The sequence below is a fragment of the Ranitomeya variabilis genome, chromosome 7 (assembly GCF_051348905.1).
Source record: "Ranitomeya variabilis isolate aRanVar5 chromosome 7, aRanVar5.hap1, whole genome shotgun sequence".
NCBI classification, from domain to species: Eukaryota; Metazoa; Chordata; class Amphibia; order Anura; family Dendrobatidae; genus Ranitomeya; species Ranitomeya variabilis.
The window spans coordinates 10,913,774-10,941,428 of record NC_135238.1 but is presented as its reverse complement, the minus strand read 5'-3'; the positions used below and the strand labels follow the sequence as shown (position 1 = coordinate 10,941,428).

Sequence of the window (27,655 nt, the reverse complement as noted above, 5' to 3'; positions counted from 1 at the left end):
ACCCATCTTGTGTTCGGAGACGTTTGGCCAGAAGTCGTCTTCATGGAAGACTTACAGCTGAACCCCAAATCTTCTACATGGAAACAAGTGACTCAAGTCTGCACGGAAACAGAGGAACCGGGGCGCAGATAATGGTGTCCTCAATACTGAGAAATACAGGCAGACACTGAGCCATCATGGAATATAATCAGGCAGGCGTCTGATCGGCTCCGAATGTATTCTGCAGCCGGACAACAACCCCCAACATCCAGCCAATGTCATTAATAACGAAGAGTCCTGAGAGTGATGATCCGGCCTCACAGACCCCTGATCTCACATCGTCCAGTCTGTCTGGGATCACTTGAAGAAACAGATTCAGTTCACTGCCCTGTATCTAAATATCCGGGATCAGGGGGTCTTGCTGGACCCCCGGGCAATGCTCCTTCTATTAGAACGTTTTTCTAATTTGCTATGTCCACCTGTCCTGTGGGGGAATCGTCCTTTCTCCCTGGTGGGCAGGTGGTGGTTTATCCACATGTGACTGCACATGGTGTGGGAGAGAAAGGGGTTAATGGTGGTGAAGTTTGCACCTATCTGTGAAATTAGTACAAAGGAGCAGCTCTGCGTCTGCAGCCCCATGTCACCTCCTTACTAGGGACATCTGCAGAGAGCTGTTATTGTAAGGGGTGATGGGGATGGTCCGGGCCCACTAATACACAACACAGAATTCTACCAGTGAGGGCTACTACCCCCATCATGTAATATCACTGAGCACTACTACCCCCATCATGTAATATCACTGAGCACTACTACTCCACCATGTAATATCACTGATCACTACTACCCCATCATGTAATATCACTGATCACTACTACCCCCATCATGTAATATCACTGAGCACTACTACTCCACCATGTAATATCACTGAGCACTACTACCCCCATCATGTAATATCACTGATCACTACTACCCCATCATGTAATATCACTGATCACTACTACCCCATCATGTAATATCACTGAGCACTACTACTCCACCATGTAATATCACTGAGCACTACTACCCCCATCATGTAATATCACTGATCACTACTACCCCATCATGTAATATCACTGAGCACTACTACTCCACCATGTAATATCACTGAGCACTACTACCCCATCATGTAATATCACTGATAACTACTACCCCATCATGTAATATCACTGATCACTACTACCCCAACATGTAATATCACTGATAACTACTACCCCATCATGTAATATCACTGAGCACTACTACCCCATCATGTAATGTCACTGATCACTACTACCCCAACATGTAATATCACTGATCACTACTACCCCAACATGTAATATCACTGATCACTACTACCCCCATCATGTAATATCACTGAGCACTACTACTCCACCATGTAATATCACTGAGCACTACTACCCCCATCATGTAATATCACTGATCACTACTACCCCATCATGTAATATCACTGAGCACTACTACTCCACCATGTAATATCACTGAGCACTACTACCCCATCATGTAATATCACTGATAACTACTACCCCATCATGTAATATCACTGATCACTACTACCCCAACATGTAATATCACTGATAACTACTACCCCATCATGTAATGTCACTGATCACTACTACCCCAACATGTAATATCACTGATAACTACTACCCCATCATGTAATATCACTGATCACTACTACCCCATCATGTAATATCACTGATCACTACTACTCCATCATGTAATATCACTGATCACTACTACCCCATCATGTAATATCACTGATCACTACTACCTCCATCATGTAATATCACTGAGCACTACTACCCCATCATGTAATATCACTGAGCACTACTACCCCATCATGTAATATCACTGAGCACTACTACCCCCATCATGTAATATCACTGAGCACTACTACTCCACCATGTAATATCACTGAGCACTACTACCCCCATCATGTAATATCACTGATCACTACTACCCCATCATGTAATATCACTGAGCACTACTACCCCATCATGTAATATCACTGAGCACTACTACCTCCATCATGTAATATCACTGAGCACTACTACCCCATCATGTAATATCACTGAGCACTACTACCCCATCATGTAATATCACTGAGCACTACTACCCCCATCATGTAATATCACTGAGCACTACTACCCCCATCATGTGATATCACTGAGCACTACTACCCCCATCATGTGATATCACTGATCACTACTACCCCCATCATGTAATATCACTGAGCACTACTACCCCATCATGTAATATCACTGAGCACTACTACCCCCATCATGTCATATCACTGAGCACTACTACCCCCATCATGTAATATCACCGAGCACTGCTACCCCCATCATGTAATATCACTGATCACTACTACCCCATCATGTAATATCACTGAGCCTACTACCCCCATCATGTAATATCACTGATCACTACTACCCCCATCATGTCATATCACTGATCACTACTACCCCCATCATGTCATATCACTGAGCACTACTACCCCCATCATGTAATATCACCGAGCACTGCTACCCCCATCATGTAATATCACTGATCACTACTACCCCATCATGTAATATCACTGAGCCTACTACCCCCATCATGTAATATCACTGATCACTACTACCCCCATCATGTCATATCACTGATCACTACTACCCCCATCATGTAATATCACCGAGCACTACTACCCCCATCATGTAATATCACTGATCACTACTACCCCATCATGTAATATCACTGAGCACTACTACCCCATCATGTAATATCACTGAGCCTACTACCCCCATCATGTAACATCACTGAGCACTACTACCCCCATCATATATTACTGAGCACTACTACCCCCATCATGTAATATCACTGATCACTACTACCCCATCATGTAATATCACTGAGCACTACTACCCCATCATGTGATATCACCGAGCACTACTACCCCATCATGTAATATCACTGATCACTACTACCCCATCATATATCACCGAGCACTACTACTCCATCATGTAATATCACCGAGCACTACTACCCCATCATGTAATATCACTGAGCACTACTACCACCATCATATATCACTGAGCACTACTACCCCCATCATGTGATATCACTGATCACTACTACCCCCATCATATATCACTGAGCACTACTACCCCCATCATGTGATATCACTGATCACTACTACCCCCATCATGTAATATCACTGAGCACTACTACCCTCATCATGTAATATCACTGAGCACTACTACCCTCATCATGTAATATCACTGAGCACTACTACCCCCATCATGTAATATCACTGAGCACTACTACCACCATCATATATCACTGAGCACTACTACCCTCATCATATATCACTGAGCACTACTACCCCCATCATGTAATATCACTGAGCACTACTACTCCATCATGTAATATCACTGAGCACTACTACCACCATCATATATCACTGAGCACTACTACCCTCATCATATATCACTGAGCACTACTACCCCCATCATGTAATATCACTGAGCACTACTACCCCATCATGTAATATCACTGAGCACTACTACCACCATCATATATCACTGAGCACTACTACCCACATCATGTGATATCACTGAGCACTACTACCCTCATCATGTAATATCACTGAGCACTACTACCCCCATCATGTAATATCACTGAGCACTACTACCCCATCATGTAATATCACTGAGCACTACTACCCCCATCATATATCACTGAGCACTACTACCCCCATCATGTGATATCACCGAGCACCACTACCCCCATCATATATTACTGAGCACTACTACCCCCATCATATATTACTGAGCACTACTACCCCCATCATGTGATATAACTGATCACTACTACCCCCATCATGTGATATAACTGATCACTACTACCCCCATCATGTAATATCACTGAGCACTACTACCCCATCATGTAATATCACTGAGCACTACTACCCCCATCATATATCACTGAGCACTACTACCCCCATCATGTGATATCACCGAGCACTACTACCCCATCATATATTACTGAGCACTACTACCCCCATCATATATTACTGAGCACTACTACCCCCATCATGTGATATCACTGATCACTACTACCCCCATCATGTAATATCACTGAGCACTACTACCCCCATCATGTAATATCACTGAGCACTACTACCCCCATCATGTAATATCACCGAGCACTACTACCCTCATCATGTAATATCACTGAGCACTACATCCCCCATCATGTAATAACACTGATCACTACTACCCTCATCATATATCACTGAGCACTACTGCCCCCATCATGTAATATAACTGAGCACTACTACCCCCATCATGTAATATCACTGATCACTACTACCTCCATCATGTGATGTCACTGAGCACTACTACCCCCATCATGTGATGTCACTGAGCACTACTACCCTCATCATGTGATAGCTGAGCACTACTACCCCCATCATGTGATGTCACTGAGCACTACTACCCCATCATGTGATGTCACTGAGCACTACTACCCTCATCATATATCACCGAGCACTACTACCCCCCATCATGTGATGTCACTGAGCACTACTACCCCATCATGTGATGTCACTGAGCACTACTACCCCCATCATGTAATATCACTGAGCACTACTACCCCATCATGTAATATCACTGAGCACTACTACCCCCATCATGTGATGTCACTGAGCACTACTACCCCATCATGTGATGTCACTGAGCACTACTACCCCATCATGTGATGTCACTGAGCACTACTACCCCATCATGTGATGTCACTGAGCACTACTACCCTCATCATATATCACCGAGCACTACTACCCCATCATGTGATGTCACTGAGCACTACTGCCCCATCATATATCACTGAGCACTACTACCCCCATCATATATCACTGAGCACTACTACCCCCATCATGTGATGTCACTGAGCACTACTACCCCATCATGTGATGTCACTGAGCACTACTACCCTCATCATGTGATATAGCTGAGCACTAGTACCCCATCATGTGATGTCACTGAGCACTACTGCCCCATCATGTAATATCACTGAGCACTACTACCCCCATCATATATCACTGAGCACTACTATCCCCATCATATATCACTGAGCACTACTACCCCCATCATATATCACTGAGCACTACTACCCCATCATGTGATGTCACTGAGCACTACTACCCCCATCATGTGATGTCACTGAGCACTACTACCCTCATCATGTGATATAGCTGAGCACTACTACCCCCATCATGTGATGTCACTGAGCACTACTACCTCTAACATCATGTCCTCCCTCTATCTGAAACTGAACCTGTCAAAAACTGAACTCCTCGTGTTCTCTCCCTCTACTAACCTACCTTTGCCTGACATTGCCATCTCTGTGTGCGGTTCCACCATTACTCCAAAGCAACATGCCCGCTGCCTTGGGGTCATCCTTGATTCCGAGCTTTCATTCACCCCCCACATTCGATCACTGGCTCGCTCTTCTTATCTGCATCTCAAAAACATTTCCAGAATTCGCCCTTTTCTTACTTTCGACTCTGCAAAAACTCTTACTGTCTCACTTATTCATTCTCATCTGGACTATTGTAACTCTCTACTAATCGGCCTCCCTCTTACCAGACTCTCCCCGCTCCAATCTGTCCTGAATGCTGCTGCCAGGATCATATTCCTCGCCAACCGTTACACCGATGCCTCTACCTTGTGCCAGTCATTACACTGGCTACCCATCCAATCCAGAATCCAGTACAAAACTACTACCCTCATCCACAAAGCACTCCATGGCTCAGCACCACCCTACATCTCCTCTCTGGTCTCAGTCTACCAACCTACCCGTGCCCTCCGCTCCGCTAATGACCTCAGGTTAGCATCCTCAATAATCAGAACCTCCCACTCCCGTCTCCAAGACTTTACACGTGCGGCGCCGATTCTTTGGAATGCACTACCTAGGTTAATACAATTAATCCCCAATCCCCACAGTTTTAAGCGTGCACTAAAAACTCATTTGTTCAGACTGGCCTACCGCCTCAACGCATTAACCTAACGATCCCTGTGTGGCCTAATAATAAAAAACAACAACATAATCACGTTCCTCCATCATGTTCTCATACACTTTATGCAGTTAATAGCCCTCTGTGTCTGTACTGCTACATACTTAGGTAGTTAACTGGTTCATGCAGCTTTACATGAACACCCGAGCCTTACACTATGGCTGGTCCAAATAACTAAAGCAATTGTTACCATCCACCTCTCGTGTCTCCCCTTTTCCTCATAGATTGTAAGCTTGCGAGCAGCAGGGCCCTCATTCCTCCTGGTATCTGTTTTGAACTGTGATTTCTGTTATGCTGTAATGTATATTGTCTGTAGAAGTCCCCTCTATAAGTTGTAAAGCGCTGCGGAATATGTTGGCGCTATATAAATAAAATTATTATTATTATATTATTACCCCCATCATGTGATGTCACTGAGCACTACTACCCTCATCATGTGATATAGCTGAGCACTACTACCCCCATCATGTGATGTCACTGAGCACTACTACCCCCATCATGTGATGTCACTGAGCACTACTGCCATGCACACTGTATCTAGTCCTTTCACGGGTGACACTGTATCCGAGCCTTCCCTTGTGATACTTCCAGGACACATTGATCACCCCAGTATCAGACATGTAGTAGAGGCCTAGTCTTCTTCTCTTCCATGTGGTGGGACCTTCTATGGTCGGACAGATCAGCTCATTACAACCTTCTTGCTTCTTCCTCCTCCTTCTTTCCCTGAATTCTGCATTTCCTGACAACTGGTCAAACTGAGGCTCAGAACGGCCATAAAGACCCTTAATAAAGTTTAATTCAGTTCTAATGTGTGAAGAGACCTCCTCCTGCTGCCCCCTCTCACCTAGCAGGAGGGTCCCACATCAAAAGGTGCAGGGCGGACTTTTAGGAAGAGTCAATGTGTTATCTTCACCCCAGTGACTGGCCCCATCACAAGGACCTTCTTCTCTTCAGCCTCACTTCTTGTAGGATCTTCATGAAGCTCATACTCTGATCCTACACACCATGTATCACACCGACATATTTCAGCAATATGGACCACCCTATGCTGTGAGACCACCAACCTACCCATCAGCCAGTGGGCACCATGAACCCTACAGGTACCCAGGTACGTATGAGTATGCTTGGTTGAGCAGATGTTGGAGGCATCTCTTGAGGTTCCTTGTGTTTTCATCATGTCCAGGAGAGATCTATGATTGTATGTGTGTTCTGTATTTTGTATCATACGTTCATATCGCAGTAGATATAAGGTGAGTTTCTGAAGAGCAATGGAGTCTTTGGACGCCCATGATACCTCATCCAAAGATCTAAGGTCCACCTCCATGTTTCATTAGAAGCAAAAATCTTGTTCAGTCCAATTCCTCCTGAATCAGGTCACAAGCTTTGAGAACCTTGGGATGGAACACATTCCACACTCTATAGAGATGCTTTGAGGTCCAACAACTTGCGGTTCTGATATATTTGGCTGTTGGTCTCCTGATATTAATGGTGGTTTTGGTGACTCCTAAGCTTCTTATGTGGCTCTGTTTAAGTCCAGTTTATTTGTAAGGTTCTAGACTAATGTATTTGAGATTGTGTTTAAGTTCTTTACAAGCTCTACTTTCCCATTTTTTGTTTAGGTTTTATTTTTGTAGTTCTGGTTCTGATGTCCTGTGTCTTTACTAAAATTGCGAGTTCATGATAGTATTGAGGTTCTGGAGGTCTAAACACTGTTGGTCCAGCAGAGTAGAGGGATTCTGGTGATTGTGTAGGTCAATACAAATTGTGAATTTCTGATGTTTCATGACCTTTGGTGGTACAGCATGGCAATGAGTGTCTAGTATCGTCGTGGTCCTGGTGGCCATAGTTCTGCAAGTCCAGTGTAGTATGAAAGATATGGTGCTCTGAGGATTTTGGGTATCCGGTATAGTGATGGTTCTAGAGTCATAGGGCTATGCAGGTCCAGTCTAGATATAAGGCTCAAGTTTCAGCTCAGACTTAATTGGTCCAGCATGGAAATTAGTTTCTTGGTTCTGCTGGGATACAGTATTGTGGTTGCTGGTGGCCTGGTGACTCTGCAAGTCCAGGGCAGAAGTGATGTTCTGGTGGATCCACGACTTTATGGATCATATATAATGATGGTTCTGCCCGAATGGGACTATGTAATCTTAATTTGGAAGTTCTAGAGTTTCCCCAAAGATTTGTTAGTCCAGTATTTTCCTAGGGTCCAATACAATGGTGGTTCTGGTGGCCTTGAGACTCTTCAAGTTCAGGCTATTAGTAAGCGTGTGGTGCTCAGAGTCCTAAGACTTAGTGGCTTCAGTAGGCTGACAGTCCTGGAAGTTATAGGACTATGCAGTATAAATGTTATTATTTTTTTTTTATTTCTCCACATTTATGGTAGTGGACAGTATGGTACTGGGGATCCTGTATAGTGGTGGGTCTGGTGGTCTAGTTTTTATGAGTGCTGTATAGCGGTGATTCTGCAGTCCCGGGGACTCTAACAGTCATGGAACCCAAGGCTATTGTAATACTTTTAGGTTTTACGGGTCCAGTTCCAGTATAGTTCTTAGGTTCTGGAATGTGAATTTACGATCTACCGTATCTGAAATTCTGGTCCTCCTCACTTTCTGAGGTACACTGTACCTTCTGAGGTTCTGGCCACAAGTTCTCCAACGTTGAGGTTTCCAGTATTTGTGATGCACGTTTTGTTGGTACTAGTATTTATTAAGATCTGGTCCAAGGTTCTGTTGATCTGACATTGTAGGTTCTCATGATTTCCCGGACATCTGGTCTACCTTAGATTTATATGGGAACAGGAGGAGCTGTCCCATCTCGTTACCATTACCCTCTGCAGGGGTCCAATTAGCAGGACATGGCGGCCATTTAGCACATACCTGTCAAGCAGAGCAGCTTGCTAGTGACCTGAGGCCTCTGAGGCGAGGCGGCCAGACCACTAGACCTTCCAATAATCTACATTCCCCCTAAAATACAAGCTTTCCCAGTAACCAGCTTTTCCAGATCCTTGAACGATATTTCAGTCCTCTTGTGTAGCAATGTGTCCCCCGAACAGTAGTGGACACCCCCAGAACAGGTGTGGGGATATAACCATTCCCTTACATTTACTGCTTCCTTCCCTACAGAACTTGAGATTCCGACCAGTCAGCGATACGACGGCCTCTTTACTGCCCTGGATACCTCACAAAGGATTCTTGGAGCTGCCCCCCTCACACCCCTCTCCTTGCCCCCAGGTCCCGCCCTGGGATTTGGCCAGCCGCAGCCCCCATGTGAGGCGCCCCAACTTCCCGGGGATGTTAAGATGACTCTGGAAAACCGAGATCTCTGGAAAGAGTTCCACATTATAGGAACCGAAATGATCATCACGAAGTCTGGGAGGTGAGGAAAGAAGGAAGGGCGGTGTGGACAAGGGATGTGCAAGAGGGTCATGGGATAACAAGTCAGTGGGCTTTACTATATCCCAAAAACCCTTTACACTAGAGGGTAGGATTGCACCACCCCTCTCCCCCCAAAAAATATCAATCTCCTTATCTTCTATGTTTCTTCATCTTCTCCTCATCCTTTATATAATCGCTCTTCTCATCCCCCATCTTGTCTCTTTATATTGTATGGGATTTCTCTCCTCATCCTCCATCTAGTCCCTTTCCTCATTCTCCATCCACCCACCCTTCTTCTCTCTCCTTTTCCTCCATCCAACTTCTTGTTCCTCTTCTCGTCCTTCATCTTTTTCCTTTCCATATTCTCCCATCTTCCTTCAGCCTCATCTTCCATCATATCCCTTTTCTCAGTCTTTATCTTGTCCTTCTCCACATACTTCATCTTCTCTTGTTTCTCATTAATTTACCTTCATCCTTCCCAAACCTCAACATCTACCTTCATCTTCTTCCTCCCCTCATCCACCATCTTGTTCCTCTTTAACCTCACTATCTCCCCAATCTCCTTTTATCTTGTCCCCCTCTTTTCTCTCCATTTCTATCTTCCTTCATCTTGTTTCTTAATCATTCTTTCCTTCTCCTGTTCCTCCATCTTGTTCTACTCATCATACTTTTCCTTATTGTCCATCTACCTTCATCCTCCATCTTCTTATTCCTTGACTCATACTCCCTCGTCTTGTCCTTCTCCTCATGCTCCATCTTCCTACATTTCGTCCCTCTTCTTACCCTGAATCTTTTTTCATTTTGTCCTTCACCCCATCCTCCATTTTTCTTCATCTTTGTCTTTCGTCACTTGTAGAAGAATGTTTCCTCAGTGTAAAGTCAGCATCACCGGCCTTGATCCAGATGGTAAATACGTCCTTCTTGCTGACATCGTCCCGGTGGACAATTCCCGATACAAGTGGCAGGAAGATCACTGGGAGCCAAGCGGAAGAGCTGAGCCGAGGTTACCAGAGAGGGTCTACATCCACCCCGATTCTCCAGCGCCTGGATCCCACTGGATGAAGCAGCCAATCTCCTTCCACAAGATCAAGCTCACCAACAATACACTGGACCAGATGGGTCATGTGAGTAGGAAACGTGGCAGCTGTCACTGTGGTCACTAGTATGACCATCACTATTCCACCCATCATGGGGGGGAAGGGATTACTTTAACAATCATTTTACCCCTTAGATTATCCTGCACTCCATGCATCGGTACCAGCCCCGTTTCCATATTGTCCGAGCCCAGGATGTATTTAGCCGCAGATGGGGTGGCTGCTCCTCCTTCACTTTTCCAGAGACCATGTTCTTGACTGTGACCGCGTACCAGAACGAGAAGGTCGGTAAAAGAAGGGTTATATACTATGGAGAACAATCATAGTCGGCAGGACCCCAAGTGGGAATCATAATGTGTTATCTTATCCCTCGCAGATAACGCAGCTGAAGATCCAGACAAATCCGTTTGCAAAAGGTTTCCGAGAGGACGGACTCAAAAATAAGAGGTGGGGGGGAATATATCTGGTGGAGGGAGGGGGTCCTGTCAGGTATAGAGCCATATATCCATGAGACAGGGGCAAGGGACCAAAAATGCTCAAGGTCATTATGAAATGTAGACCAGAGATTATGGAGCCATCTAATCGTATACAGAGTAAAGGTAAAGCGCAGCGTGGTTTTGATTCCAGTTCATGGCACATACACTCCTCACCAGTGAGATTGCAAAACCAGGAAGGAAAATTTGTGAACTGACGGCAATCACAGGACGGAGACATTACTGATCTGCAAATGATGAAAAATATAAACATTCTGACAACCTCTGGAGTCTGAGCCAGGTGTAGAAATCCCGGCATTTCCTGCCCCGGGTGCTATTGCAGAGGTTATCAATTGCATCTGAGGAAGGTTCTGCTGCTGAATGCACTTAGGCAAATCATCAAAAGCCGCCGCTGGCAGCTCCTCTGTAATAACCGACCAATGATGTCCTTGATGGGAGACAAGTCTGGAGACGCTGCAGCCACAGAAGCAGGTTTAGGCCTTGGAGGCGGCTCACAGTAGTATGAGGTACATGCGGCCTGATGTCATGTGAAAAAATGGCTCCTGGGACACTGATTTGGTGGTGGAACCAGTGGCACAGCCATTTCGCCAATGTAACAGCTGCTGGTGCTTCAGAAGTGAAGATAAGAGGGGTCTGGCTACAGGAAGGTATGTCACCCCTCACCATAATCTTGGGAGAAGAACCAGTGTGACATTCCCTCATGAAGGCCTCTTCATGGCGTTGTCCACGTCATCTCCAGACTAATCTCCAGCTTTCATTGCATCCAAGACAGAAGCAGGACTCATCGCCGAGAAGACTTGTGTCGGTCTCCACTGCTGTCTTGCTCTGCACCAATGTGGCCTTTGAGAACAGTTGCGTGAGTTCAGTGGACATCTGTAGCTGATCGTCTGGCTCGCAGCCCAATGTCGTGTAGACGCCTTCTGATAGTTTGTGTAGACGCTATATGACGTCTTAGTGTCTGTGACATTCAATTTCACTTGCCGCACAGAACAGGTCACTATGCACCATTCTTCCAATCTGATAAGACCATGTGGTCAACGTCATGAAGAGGGAAGTCCCGGGGTCCCGGGAATATGGTGGGGATGGTGTGGGCATAATGTCCTGCTGTATGCGGACCACTCTATTCTTCCTTCCAGGTCACTAACAGCTCGGCGTTGTTGCAGCCATTTCTCCAAAGTGTCCCAGGAGCTATTACATCTGCAGGTTGCATGTGCTCCTGTGAGCAGCCTTCGTGCCCTAAATCTGGTCCCGTGGTTGCAGCGTCTCCAGACTTGTCTCCCGTGGCCATCTCCAGACTTGTCTCATGGATGCAGCGTCTCCAGACTTGTCTCCCGTGGCTGAAGCGTCTCCAGACTTGTCTCCTCTGGCTGCAGCGTCTCCAGACTTGTCTCCTCTGCCTGCAGCATCTCCAGACTTGTCTCCTCTGCCTGCAGCGTCTCCAGACTTGTCTCCTCTGCCTGCAGTGTCTCCAGACTTGTCTCCCGTGGCCATCTCCAGACTTGTCTCTCATGGATGCAGCGTCTCCAGATTTGTCTCCCGTGGCTGCGTTTCCAATTTGTCTCCCGTGGCTGCAGCATCTCCAGATTTGTCTCCCGTGGCTGCAGCGTCTCCAGACTAGTCTCCCTTGGCTGCAGTGTCTCTAGACTTGTTTCCATTGAGCACATCTGGGATGTTTTTGTTTGGCGATTACACAAGAGCTGCCGGCAGCGGATCCGGATGATTTGCCCAAGTGCATTCAGCGGCAGGACCTTCCTCAAACGACCATTAATCACCTCAATAGCAGCAGAGGACGGACAGATGATGTGAAAGTTTTGTTTCCAACATTTGCAGATCAGCGATGTCTCGTCCTGTGATTTCCATCATTTTTCCTTCGTGTGTTACAATGTCCATGTTGAGGAGGGTAGATGATCTCTTCCTTGCAGGGATCGATCCGTTCGAGTAAAGAGGAAAATGACAACGACAAAGCAGGAGGAAGAGGAGCAGGAGCTGTATCCGCCAGGTAGGTGACGCTGGTCTTGTTTGCGAATTCTCGGGTTACTACCTCTAGGTGGCGCTGTTGTTCTGAGGCAACATGGCAGTCTGGGTCCATTATTCACTCTTTTATTCCCCGCAGCCGAGTGTAAGAGGCCGCTGTATTCAGGACCCTGTGACTCCACCCTGGATATAGGAGGGGGTCTCGCTCTGCCGCTCCCCAGTCCGGATTGTTCTTTCCATCCCATCACACCACCAAACCCAACTACACCATCAACCGAAGCAGCAAACCCATCCCCCCTCACCATCACAGCCAATCAGGAGCAAGCCGACACCCTGGAGATGGACCCCCAGACTGCTGACAACTTCTTACGGCCGGAGAGCGAGGCCTACCCCGAGATGACACCCGGACAAGATGGCACCCTATACACATGGTGGGTACGGAGTGCAAAATAGCCTTCACCAGCAGTCTGCTGCCGTTTTAGGTTTACAGCTCCGATGCATACTAATATTAGAAGTCATTCTCCTTCCCTACACTACATTAATATACACTAGGCAGTTAGATTAGATGAGACGTGGATTTGTTCACGGTCCACTACCATGGAGACCTATAGATGGGATTTGGAGCTGTATACACAAAACGGCAGATTTTATACTTACCGTACATTTTTACTAAAAAAAAAAATGAAAAAAAAAGTTACAGTAGTCGCGTCAGTCGGTAATCTGATCAGTGTCTTCTCTGTTGACAGCCAAAGTGCATCCCAAGCTTCGGGGGTCAGTCGGACGTCCACCGCCCAGCGCTTCATTGCCACGTTCCAAGCCCCTCAGGAAGCCCCTCTGATCTACGACAGCCAATCAGACTACAGGATTTACGGGCAGGACATGGCCTGCGCAGGGGACTACGGAGCCGCCTCCTGCGCCATCCCCCCACCAGGGCGAGAGGAGGAAGGGGCCCTCAGAGGTTACCTGAAGAGCCCCGACCTGCGCTTCCAGCATTTCCTTCCCAACTCAGGAGCTAAACTTGGACTGCAGTTCTCCGGGCCCCAGATTCAGCGCCTGTATTCTGGGGGCGGCTGGATGTGATCGGACAGCCTACAGGGGACAAGGGCTGGTGCTTCAGTCACCTCCAGAGCTGCACTCACAAGGCTGCTGGGTGCCCGACAGTGCTCACTGCTGCCACCTACTGGTCCAGAGTAAGCAGTAGAGCATGGTGGAAGGTCAGGCACCTTCATTTGGTGCATTTATGGTGTGGAGGAAGAGCGGTGACTGCAGCTTTGGCTGTGATCGGAGCACAGGCCACGTGATCTGTAGATTTTGCCCGTAATCTGTTGTATAGAATATATTTTTGATAAACCTTTTGTAGTCGATAAGTCGCCCCCATAATTTACAGTGAGCATCCGACAGTGACATTGGGGGTCAGCAGTCAGTCAGCACTGGGGGGGAGGGGTGTGACAAAAGGAATTACAAAAAAGGCTGATAACAGGGAACAGCAGCCTGCATTGACCCTGTGTGCCCGGGAACGACTTTCTCAGTCTCAGCAGTTCTACTTGTATTTTATTTATCAGATTTTTTTACTTATTTTTCTTTGTTTTACATTAAAATGAGATGATGTTACCCCGTGTGTCATGTTTAATGCAGGGGATAACCACAATGGCCACCTCCAGCACACTGACCCCCCCGCACCGCTCGGTGAGGGTCCTGACAGGCAAATCAATACTCCAATATCCAAGTAAAGGGATAATAAAAGGGCTGGGTGTACAGATTTATAAATGCTGGGAGTTGTAGTCTCCTAGCTCAGATGGTAACATTACATCCCACAGTGCTGCACTCCCCCCTTAGGATCCTCCTGGAGCCGCCATCTGTCTCCCCCTCCTCTGATCCTAGTTTCACACCCACACATCCTCCCTGCCGGACCCCCATTTCACAGGTACATGTAAACTTCCCATCTTCACACTTCTGGGGAGGGGGATACTGCATGCAACAGACCCCATAGCTAGCAGTCATGTAAGTCCAGGGGGAGAATACAAGCAGAGGAACCATCCTCGAGCCCAACCTATGGTTCTGGTGCCTGGCGACCCCACTAAACAGCCTGGGTGCTAGGGATACACAGCCTAATGAGGTCAGTGCTGGCATCAGTCCCCTACAGAATACATATGGCTGCTATATACGGCCAACGCACCATAACTGTGCGGCAGCACCTTCTCTGTATACAGCTACAGGGGGAGATCATCGTCCTGAACGCGCATACTGGAAGATGCTGCCACCTAGTGGTCAAAAAGGAAAATGCCGCATTAAGTCAAGGTAAGTCAGGACTGCCACCAATCAGAACACAGGATCCAAATCCTCATGTGATCTACTACCTCACAGCGCTGAGATCCTAGCACTATTCTACAATATGAGAAAGTGATCTGCCATCTCACAGGACAATGTTCAATTTACACACCGGTTTCAGCAAAGGGAAGAATTTTCAGGTTTACATCATGATTCAAAAAAACCCAAAAAAACCGCAGAATGACCTGTCCCTGTTCACACAGCTGAGGGTTTGCTACACTGTATCCAGTCTAGTCTGTGAGATCAACAGCATTACATGCAGAATGATACAAAGTCAACTTACAGGGGCAGTCCACTACCTGTTATACATATCCGTAGTACGCGGGATATAACAACGTAGGAAAAGCATAAAGAACGTTCAGCCCATCCGCTCCCAACATTGCAGCCTTCACCATCAGGGGCGGCCGATCAAATCTGAGAACCTGTCACACTGCAGAGAACGGCGAGAACCAGATTACCCAGAGAGACAAGATATTCATAGAAAGAAGTCACGGATAATGTTATAATCCAGAGCTGCACTCACTATTCTGCTGGTGCAGTCACTGTGTACATACATTACTGATCCTGAGTTACCTCCTGTATTATATCCCAGAGCTGCACTCACTATTCTGCTGGTGCAGTCACTGTGTACATACATTACATTACTGATCCTGAGTTACATCCTGTATTATACCCCAGAGCTGCACTCACTATTCTGCTGGTGCAGTCACTGTGTACATACATTACATTACTGATCCTGAGTTACATCCTCTATTATATCCCAGAGCTGCACTCACTATTCTGCTGGTGCAGTCACTGTGTACATACATTACATTACTGATCCTGAGTTACATCCTGTATTATACTCCAGAGCTGCACTCACTATTCTGCTGGTGCAGTCACTGTGTACATACATTACTGATCCTGAGTTACATCCTGTACTATACCCCAGAGCTGCACTCACTATTCTGCTGGTGCAGTCACTGTGTACATACATTACTGATCCCGAGTTACATCCTGTACTATACCCCAGAGCTGCACTCACTATTCTGCTGGTGCAGTCACTGTGTACATACATTACTGATCCTGAGTTACATCCTGTACTATACCCCAGAGCTGCACTCACTATTCTGCTGGTGCAGTCACTGTGTACATACATTACATTACTGATCCTGAGTTACATCCTGTATTATACCCCAGAGCTGCACTCACTATTCTGCTGGAGCAGTCACTGTGTACATACAGGGGTTGGACCAAATAATGGAAACACCTGGAAACATTAACAAAAGTTAGTTTAATCTGGTGCAGGTCCACCTTTTGCGGCGATTACAGCCTCAATTCTCTGAGGTATGGATTCATACAAGGTGTGAATTGTTTCCAAAGGAATTTTAGCCCATTCTGCAGTTAAAACACCCTCCAATTCTTTGAGCGACGATGGCGGCGGAAATCGACGTCTAACTTGAATCTCTAAAATCGACCATAAATGCTCAATAATGTTGAGGTCTGGGGACTGTGGGGGCCAGATGAGATGCTCAACTTAATTAGAATGTTCCTCGTGCCATGCTTTAACGATTCTAGCTGTATGAATTGGTGCATTATCATCCTGAAAGATGGCGTTCCCCTCCGGGAACAGTGCTTGAACCATTGGATGCACTTGGTCGTCCAAAATGCCTAAATAATCTCGGCTGTTAATTCTTCCATGAAGGGATATCATTGGCCCGGCGGATCTCCATGAAATAGCACCCCAGATCATCACAGAACCTCCGCCATGTTTTATGGTTGGGAGAAGGCAGTCTGGATGGAATACTTCTTTCAGCTGTCTCCAAGCGTACACTCGGCCGGAGGTCGGAAATAGGGTAAACGATAATTCGTCTGAGAATATCACATGTTTCCACTGCTCGAGGACCAATTCTGGAGGTTTCTGCACCACTCTAAACGCTTGGAAACATTTGTCATTGAGAGCAGCGGTTTTCTAATTGCAGCTCTTCTGTGGAATCCAGATTTGTGCGGCTCCCGATGAACAGTTTTTGTGGAAACTGGGTTCTGTAGGTGTTCATTGAGCTCAGCAGTGATTTCCGGAGCCGTGGTCTTGTGATCCTCTCTCACAATTCGCTTTAGAGTCTGACGTTCTCTCTCAGTCAACTGTGACTTTCGGCCGGACCTGTGCTTTGCTGCGGACGTTTTTCCTTCTCTTTCAAACACAGTCATTACTTTGGAGACAGTACCTCTTGACACGCCGGGCACTTTCTGTTACCCTAGCGCCTGCCATACGAGCGCCAACAATTTGATAATCCGAGAGGTCTGCCATTGGTATCAGGTTCTCAATTTTTTTTACAATTATGCAAAACAAACAGTTAATTTACATACACATATCACATAACACAAATAATCAACTACAAAACATTACCATATGTCACGGTTTGCATGTTTATCACATGTTCGAAGATTATGATGCCAAAACGTTGTTTCCATTATTTTGTCCACCCCTGTACATTACATCATGTACTATCTCCACCAGCAGAACAGTGAGTGCAGCTCTGGAGTCAGTGCACAGCCCCCAGCATACAGTACAGATCACATCACGCTTTTACGTTTCCAGTTTTTTTTTAATCTTTTCTTGTTTTATTAGCAGACGTCTGTGGCTTTATCTACCAAAAAGTAAAATTAAAAATAAAAACCTGACTGATATATGCGTACAATAACCAGGGGGCGATATGGGGGGGGGGGGGAAATCACATGGAAAGAGCAGGATATAAAAGAATAAATTACAAAACAGGGACTAGATGGGACCCCTGGAGAAGCAGATACGCCAGGAGCAGTGGAGATCCCCCCCTGGAGAAGTAATGGAGACCCCTGGAGAAGCAGGGACCCCAGGAGCAGTGGAGACCCCTGGTGGCGACTCCTCCGCCCTCAGGACAACACATGGAGAGGATGAGGAGGGTGAACACTGGCTTCAGAAAACCTCAATATGGCAACGTGTGGGGGACGGAGCCCACCTGTCTCAGTCCTGCTGGGACCTAGGCCCAGGGTCTGCTGCACTAAGGCACTCCAAACTATCATCATCATCACCACCCCAGCAGGGAAAGACCACCACAGCCTAATACAGGGGGCACTGGGAGAGGAATGACTGGATTTGGGATTTTAGGAATTCATAAAAATTGAGGAAAAAAAAAAAATAATTCTAAAAGGATTTTGGTTTCCTTGCATAACACTGCCCGGGCCCCGTCCCTCCCCCACCCCAGTGAAAGTCTTGAGAAAAGCCCTTTTCCTGAGACACACAGCACGATTGCTCCCAAACTGCAGAGCATTGCTCCTCTATACCCCACCCACAAAAAAAACAAAAAACAAGAACAGTTTTCGAGCACCCCCTGAAATGTTAAAAAAACCCAGAGCACCCTGGAGTCAGACGCTCCCCTCCCCCGACTCAGCACATTAACCCTAGTAAGACTTAACAAGGAGAATAGAGGCAAAGTCTGCAGAATCCTTGGCCCCCCGCACCGTGTGACAATCCCACCGTCAATGAAGGGGGAGATGGGAGAAGAGGCCTTCAGAGAAGTTCGAGACACCGGGAGGAAACAGTGGAGAGGCCCTGGCACGGAGGGGGCTGGTCACAGGAAGTAGTCGGCGACCGGTTTCTTGGAGGGAATGCCTCTGGTCTCTTGGGGAGCAGCTTCAAAAATGATGAATTCCTTCTGCAGATGCTCATCCAGCTCCAGGATGGCGGCGACGTTTCCACATCTAATGGGGGCAAGACAGAGGTGAGAGGGGGCGCGCCGGGACCACCCAGTACAGGTCGTGCACACAGCAGTACGCACCTGTAACAGTAGTTTGGCGCAGACCACACGGTCAGGACCGCCTCGTTGAAGTGCCACTTGTAGCCCTCCATGACCAGCTGGTGCGCGCGGCAGATCATGTCGATGTTGTTTGCTGCGTTGAACTGCGCCACGACGTCGCTGCCGAAAAGATAACCGGCTCCCCGTGGGCTGACTCCCCACCCGGTAGTATCTGAAGGGGGTCATACATCAGACTCATCAGGTGGCCCTGACCGAGAGCTCGGGGTGCAAGGCCAGGCAGTGATGGACCTACCTTCAGGGTCTGACCACAGCAGGTCGCACATGGGGCCGTCGTGAGGGACTTCTTGTTTGCGGTCGATGGTTCGGATCTGGTCCAGGGTCTGTATCGATGGCGAGAGACCACCATGTACACAGAAGATCTGGGAGAAGGAGATGGTAATTAGCGGGGAGAGAAAAATGCTCCGATGTATCCCCTCTACAGCAGGGCACCCCGAGACCCCCAGACCCTGCAGGGCTCTTAGATGTGGTCTTCTCCTCCACCTGTCAGGCATTACATGACTCCCCCACCCCACACGATAAGACCCTGAACTGTCACCTTGCCATCGATAATGGCCGACAGGCTGAGATAATCGAAGATCTCCGTGCAGTACCGCCATACAGTCACCGAGCCGTACTTGCGCAGACACTCATCGTAAAAACCGTAGACTTGTGTGATCTGCCGACTTTCGTGATTCCCGCGGATGAGTGTGATCCTGTCAGGGTAGCGGACCTGCGCAGACAAGGAGCAGTCATTACTGAGGGACATGAAGCGGTCAGACGACGGGAGCGAGGGGTCAGCGCACATCACACCGTCACCCTGCAGCCTCTCCTGTCCGGCACGTGCCACCTGATGTCAAAAGTTTTCTAAAACTCTACATGCAGAAGTCAAGAATTCCGGGGTCCAAGTCCTAGGAATCCATTCCTCACCTTTAGGGCCAGGAGGAGAAGGAATGTTTCGACGCTGTAGAAGCCGCGGTCCACGAAGTCTCCCATGAACAGGTAGTTTGTTTCTGGGACGTCGCCCCCGACCTGCGAGTAGAAGGATTGAGAGATCAGATCACATCCCTGTCCCGTCATACGGGGAGACACGGCGCCATCTCACACCGCAGGACTCACCCTGAAAAGCTCCTTCAGGTCGTAGAACTGGCCGTGGATGTCGCCGCAGACCTGAGGAGACAAGCATCTGACCAGTCAGTACCCGCTGTCGGCACCTAACGTCAGCACACAGGTTACAACGACCCTTACCGTGACAGGGGAGTCCACCCGCTGGACATTGCTCTCCTCCACCAGAATCTCCCTGCAAGAGAAGAGACATTAGTGGGCACATCCCTGGCCGCACGCCATCCTCTGCCCCATCCCCACGCCATCCTCTCCCCTGCCCCGGCACTACGCCATCCTCGGCCCCACGCCATCCTATGCCCCATCCCCAGTCGCACACCATCCTCTGCCCCGGCGCCACGCCATCCTCTCCCCTGCCCCGGCACCACGCCATCCCCTCCCCTGCCCCACGCCATCCTCTCCCCTGCCCCACGCCATCCTCTCCCCTGCCCCACGCCATCCTCTCCCCTGCCCCACGCCATCCTCTCCCCTGCCCCACGCCATCCTCTCCCCTGCCCCGGCACCACGCCATCCACTGCCCCGGCACCACGCCATCCACTGCCCCACGCACTCACCGCGCCTTGGCACAAAGGGCTTTGACTTCGCTTTCCTTGATGAGCTCACAGCGTCTCAGCTGCTCAATTTGCCGGTCGAGGTCACTAATTTCGGTCATGGCTTCTCCTTACCGAGCGTCTGAGGGAAAAGACTGGGGACAATCAGTACAGCCGGGACCCTTATAAATCCACGGTCCATTAATGTGCATTACTGGGGGCCACAGACAGGAGAGTAAAAGTGCGAGGAGCAGTAAGTCAGCGGATAATCGCCGTTCACACCGTCTGCTCCAGGAACATAAGCCGTCACATGGCAGGATGACTACTGCACACAGCGGCGCGCACTGACTAATCCGAGCACACGCAGGGTACACAGCACAGGTCTGGGGAAAGGGGGACTCGCTACAACCCAGAGAGGCAAAACTAAGACCCCCAATGTGCAGCCCGGCCTCTGCCTTCAGGTACCTAATGGCCGATCACTCCTCCGGGCACAGTCATGCTCTCTGTACCTTGTATTATAAGGCGATTCCCCCCCCCCCCCATATCATCTCAGTGCGGCCCCCCTAGACAAGAGGACAAGACTGGAATAAGAGTTAGTTGGACTTTATGGGGGGAAATAATTCAGACCCCCTCCACTAAAGAAGCCATCAGGTGCAGAACAAACACCGAAGACCCCGACTATCCTAAAGGGACCATGAGGACGTCCCCAGCCGTGCATTCTCCTCCGGGAGAAGCAGCCGCATGTTTCATCAGCTGCGACCTGAGAACATCCCCTGCAGGAAAGTATTTTGGGTGTGTAAATCTGAAAAGTCTCCATGGTGACAGGTTACAGCGGAGGACTCCTGTACAATGTGTGACAGCAAAAACCTTCTCCCTCCGCTCACTGCTGCACAGCACGATGCAGGAACAGAAAGCCAGAACTGCAGTGAAGACTGACACACTGGCTGCACAGGGGTGTACTAACTTCTCATTCATACGTTATTAATGGGTCCTGATAGAAGCCCCCGCAGGAGTGACAGTGCAGACGGAGGACCCCTAAGATCACCTACAATCCAGACACCGACAGGAACCTGGGCCGCTGCCATCCGGTCACAGTCCTGGAGCAGAGCGCACGCCGACCAAAGTGCAAGAGCCGGCGCAGCGCGGTGCCAGACACCCGCGGACACGAGCCGCTGCCCCTACAGATCACCCCCAATATCTACGTGTATTTATTAGGTGGGCAGGCTCCACCCACATGACACAAACTAAAAAGGCAAATCTGCCACCCATCTACGCGAGCAAGAGACGCGGGTACAATGAGGGAACGCAGACCACGGCCTGCCCTGCCCTGGGCTGTATACTGGGGGCCGCATCTATATAGCGGACTGTAGACCCCACATACAGGTGAGGGACATCATCACTTATGGGGGATCACACAGCCCTGCATCCCCTCTGCGTAGCCCCCTACAGGATACGTATGGGGTCTACAGAGGCTTTACATTTCTACAGATCTTATAGAGAGGGGCCGCACACAGACAGTGGGGGCAACACTCCGAATACATGTCTACAGAGGGGCCGCTGTCTGCACGTCTACACACAAGGGCACTATAGAGGAGCATATACATGTCTATAGGGGCCCCATATAGAGAGGTTGTATATACTTATATAAGGGCACTATAGGAGTATATACATGTCTATAGGGGCCCCATATACCGGAGCTGTATACACATATAAGGGTGCTATAGAGGAGTATATACATGTCTATAGGGGCCCCATATACAGGAGCTGTATACACATAAGGGCACTATAGAGGAGTATATACGTGTCTATAGGGGCCCATATACCGGAGCTGTATACACATAAGGGCGCTATAGAGGAATATATACGTGTCTATAGGGCCCCATATACCGGAGCTGTATACACATATAAGGGCACTATAGAGGAGCATATACATGTCTATAGGGGCCCCATATACAGAGGTTGTATATACCTATATAAGGGCACTATAGGAGTATATACATGTCTATAGGGGCCCCATATACAGGAGCACTATACACACATAAGGGCGCTATAGAGGAGTATATACATGTCTATAGGGGCCCCATATACAGGAGCTGTATACACAGGCGCTATAGGGGAGTATATACATGTCTATAGGGGCCCCATATACAGGGGCTGTATACACACAGGCGCTATAGGGGAGTATATGCATGTCTATAGGGGCCCCATATACAGGAGCTGTATACACACAAGGGCGCTATAGAGGAGTATATACATGTCTATAGGGGCCCCATATACCGGAGATGTATACACATATAAGGGCGCTATAGGGGAGTATATACATGTCTATAGGGGCCCCATATACAGGAGCTGTATACACATAAGGGCGCTATAGAGGAGTATATACATGTCTATAGGGGCCCCATATACAGGAGCTGTATACACATATAAGGGCGCTATAGGGGAGTATATACATGTCTATAGGGGCCCCATATACAGGAGCTGTATACACATAAAAGGGCGCTATAGGGGAGTATATACGTGTCTATAGGGCCCCATATACCGGAGCTGTATACACATATAAGGGCACTATAGATGAGTATATACATGTCTATAGGGGCCCCATATACCGGAGCTGTATACACATATAAGGGCGCTATAGAGGAATATATACGTGTCTATAGGGCCCCATATACCGGAGCTGTATACACATATAAGGGCGCTATAGAGGAGTATATACACATCTATAGGGGCCCCATATACCGGAGCTGTATACACATATAAGGGCACTATAGATGAGTATATACATGTCTATAGGGGCCCATATACCGGAGCTGTATACACATAAAAGGGCGCTATAGAGGAATATATACGTGTCTATAGGGCCCCATATACCGGAGCTGTATACACATATAAGGGCGCTATAGAGGAGTATATACATGTCTATAGGGGCCCATATACAGGAGCTGTATACACATATAAGGGCACTATAGAGGAGTATATACGTGTCTATAGGGGCCCATATACCGGAGCTGTATACACATAAGGGCGCTATAGAGGAGTATATACGTGTCTATAGGGGCCCCATATACCGGAGCTGTATACACATATAAGGGCACTATAGAGGAGTATATACACATGTCTATAGGGGCCCATATACCGGAGCTGTATACACACAGGCGCTATAGAGGAGTATATATATGTCTATAGGGGCCCATATACCGGAGCTGTATACACATATAAGGGCGCTATAGAGGAATATATACGTGTCTATAGGGCCCCATATACCAGAGCTGTATACACATATAAGGGCGCTATAGAGGAATATATACGTGTCTATAGGGGCCCCATATACCGGAGCTGTATACACATATAAGGGCGCTATAGAGGAATATACACGTGTCTATAGGGCCCCATATACCGGAGCTGTATACACATATAAGGGCGCTATAGAGGAATATATATGTGTCTATAGGGGCCCCATATACAGGAGCTGTATACACATATAAGGGCGCTATAGAGGAATATATACGTGTCTATAGGGGCCCCATATACAGGAGCTGTATACACATATAAGGGCGCTATAGAGGAATATATACGTGTCTATAGAGCCCCATATACCGGAGCTGTATACACATATAAGGGCGCTATAGAGGAATATATACGTGTCTATAGGGGCCCATATACCGGAGCTGTATACACATATAAGGGCGCTATAGAGGAGAATATACATGTCTATAGGGGCCCATATACCGGAGCTGTATACACATATAAGGGCGCTATAGAGGAATATATACGTGTCTATAGGGGCCCATATACCGGAGCTGTATACACATATAAGGGCGCTATAGAGGAGAATATACATGTCTATAGGGGCCCATATACCGGAGCTGTATACACATATAAGGGCGCTATAGAGGAGTATATACATGTCTATAGGGGCCCATATACAGGAGCTGTATACACACATAAGGGCGCTATAGAGGAGTATATACATGTCTATAGGGCCCCATATACAGGAGCTGTATACACATATAAGGGCGCTATAGAGGAATATATACGTGTCTATAGGGGCCCATATACCGGAGCTGTATACACATATAAGGGCGCTATAGAGGAGAATATACATGTCTATAGGGGCCCATATACCGGAGCTGTATACACATATAAGGGCGCTATAGAGGAATATATACGTGTCTATAGGGGCCCATATACCGGAGCTGTATACACATATAAGGGCGCTATAGAGGAGAATATACATGTCTATAGGGGCCCATATACCGGAGCTGTATACACATATAAGGGCGCTATAGAGGAGTATATACATGTCTATAGGGGCCCATATACAGGAGCTGTATACACACATAAGGGCACTATAGAGGAGTATATACATGTCTATAGGGGCCCATATACAGGAGCTGTATACACACATAAGGGCGCTATAGAGGAGTATATACATGTCTATAGGGCCCCATATACAGGAGCTGTATACACATATAAGGGCGCTATAGAGGAATATATATGTGTCTATAGGGCCCCATATACAGGAGCTACATATTAAGGCTCCTATGGAGGGTGGGATACGAGTCTGTAGGGCCGCATACACAGGCGCGGTACACAGAGGGGCACACACACGTACAGGGGTCGCCCCTCACACACAGGCGCGGTACACAGAGGGGCACACACACGTACAGGGGTCGCCCCTCACACACAGGCGCGGGCGGTACCGGCCGCTGGATCGGAGCACGGGGGGACAGCACGGCGGCCTCACCTGCCGCTGTGTCCGGTGCAGCTCGGGCGGTGACAGCGCTCCCTGCTCCGGTGTCTCCCGCTTCCTCCTCCACACACCGAGAGCGAAGCCCCGCGACAGGATGACGTCACCTCCGTGTCGCGGCTCCTCCTCCTCGTGCAGCCCTGCCTGGCAACCGGTCGTGACGCGGGAAGGCGGGAAATCGTCACTATTGAATCCCGAAGCTTTATTGACCCCGTGTCATCAACAATCACAGGCCTGACTGACAGAAAAGCTCCACATGTCAGAACAGCGAACCTCAGCGGGGAGCTGGGACTTGTAGTTCTACGCTGCAGTAATCGCCCCGACGTCAGAAATAAGATTGTTCTGTCCACCGCATTGTAAACTCACAGTGTAGGGAGCTACAAAGGAACAGAAGAGATAAAAGCGAGCAAGCAACCAATCACAGTTCAGCTTTATGCCATAACAACCAATTGCAATGCAGCTTTACTACATAGTAACCAATCACAGTTCAGCTTCTATTTTTCTTTCTATTTGTCAAGGAATAAAATCTGTGCCGTGATTGGTTGCTCTGTGTGAATGCTGTGCTCTGATTGTTATGAATAACATGCAGTGATTGGTAGAAACATGAGGCCCAAAGAGCTGTGGATCTGATCTCGGTACCAAAAAGTACGAACGTGCCCTGCGGGGTCCAGGAAAGCTGGGTGAGGGGGCGTCAGGTGGGAGATAAGTGAATAGTCAGGAAAATGAGCAAGAGACAATCACTGACATCTATAGGGTCAGAGCGTCTCCAAAACGACAACTCTTGTGTGGTGTTCCCGGTATACAGAGGGTCCTGTGTGGTGTTCCCGGTATACGGAGGGTCCTGTGTGGTGTTCCCGGTATACAGAGGGTCCTGTGTGGTGTTCCCGGTATACGGAGGGTCCTGTGGGGTGTTCCTGGTATACGGAGGGTCCTGTGTGATGTTCCCTGTATACGGAGGATCCTGTGTGGTGTTCCCGGTATACAGAGGGTCCTGTGTGGTGTTCCCGGTATACGGAGGGTCCTGTGTGGTGTTCCCGGTATACGAAGGGTCCTGTGTGGTGTTCCCGGTATACAGAGGGTCCTGTGTGGTGTTCCCGGTATACGGAGGATCCTGTGTGGTGTTCCCGGTATACGGAGGGTCCTGTGTGGTGTTCCCGGTATACGGAGGATCCTGTGTGGTGTTCCCGGTATACGGAGGGTCCTGTGTGGTGTTCCCGGTATACGAAGGGTCCTGTGTGGTGTTCCCGGTATACGGAGGGTCCTGTGTGGTGTTCCCGGTATACGGAGGGTCCTGTGTGGTGTTCCCGGTATACAGAGGGTCCTGTGTGGTGTTCCCCGTATACGGAGGGTCCTGTGGGGTGTTCCCTGTATACGGAGGGTCTTGTGTGGTGTTCCCGGTATACGGAGGGTCCTGTGTGGTGTTCCCCGTATACGGAGGGTCCTGTGTGGTGTTCCCGGTATACGGAGGGTCCTGTGTGGTGTTCCCGGTATACGAAGGGTCCTGTGTGGTGTTCCCGGTATACAGAGGGTCCTGTGTGGTGTTCCCTGTATACGGAGGATCCTGTGTGGTGTTCCCGGTATACGGAGGGTCCTGTGGGATGTTCCCGGTATACGGAGGGTCCTGTGTGGTGTTCCCGGTATACAGAGGGTCCTGTGTGGTGTTCCCGGTATACGAAGGGTCCTGTGTGGTGTTCCCGGTATACGGAGGGTCCTGTGTGGTGTTCCCGGTATACGGAGGGTCCTGTGGGGTGTTCCCGGTATACAGAGGGTCCTGTGTGGTGTTCCCTGTATACGGAGGGTCCTGTGTGGTGTTCCCTGTATACGGAGGGTCCTGTGTGGTGTTCCCCGTATACGGAGGGTCCTGTGGGGTGTTCCCCGTATACGGAGGGCCCTGTGTGGTGTTCCCGGTATACGGAGGGTCCTGTGTGGTGTTCCCGGTATACGGAGGGTCCTGTGTGGTGTTCCCGGTATACGGAGGGTCCTGTGGGGTGTTCCCGGTATACGGAGGGTCCTGTGGGGTGTTCCCTGTATACGGAGGGTCTTGTGTGGTGTTCCCGGTATACGGAGGGCCCTGTGTGGTGTTCCCCGTATACGGAGGGTCCTG

General features: G+C 48.5%; 2 protein-coding genes across 2 annotated transcripts; one reads left to right on the top strand and one right to left on the bottom strand.

The window, feature by feature from the left end:
* The first annotated feature begins 9,201 nt into the window (after positions 1–9,201).
* Positions 9,202–14,618, top strand: TBX6 (T-box transcription factor 6). Its single transcript, XM_077273978.1, has 7 exons — positions 9,202–9,448; positions 10,304–10,571; positions 10,679–10,825; positions 10,918–10,988; positions 12,958–13,034; positions 13,149–13,440; positions 13,756–14,618. Exons 1-7 carry the CDS (start codon positions 9,372–9,374, stop codon positions 14,087–14,089), a joined length of 1,266 nt encoding a protein of 421 aa, XP_077130093.1. The 5' UTR covers positions 9,202–9,371; the 3' UTR covers positions 14,090–14,618.
* Positions 14,619–17,901: 3,283 nt separating this feature from the next.
* PPP4C (protein phosphatase 4 catalytic subunit) lies at positions 17,902–25,922 on the bottom strand. The gene is made up of 9 exons (XM_077273973.1): positions 25,549–25,922; positions 20,823–20,940; positions 20,395–20,446; positions 20,266–20,316; positions 20,077–20,178; positions 19,706–19,879; positions 19,403–19,529; positions 19,132–19,321; positions 17,902–19,054 (listed from the first exon to the last, which is right to left on the bottom strand). The coding sequence occupies exons 2-9, from the start codon at positions 20,918–20,920 to the stop codon at positions 18,925–18,927; spliced, it is 924 nt and encodes a 307-aa protein (XP_077130088.1). The 5' UTR covers positions 20,921–20,940; positions 25,549–25,922; the 3' UTR covers positions 17,902–18,924.
* Between the last annotated feature and the right edge of the window lie 1,733 nt (positions 25,923–27,655).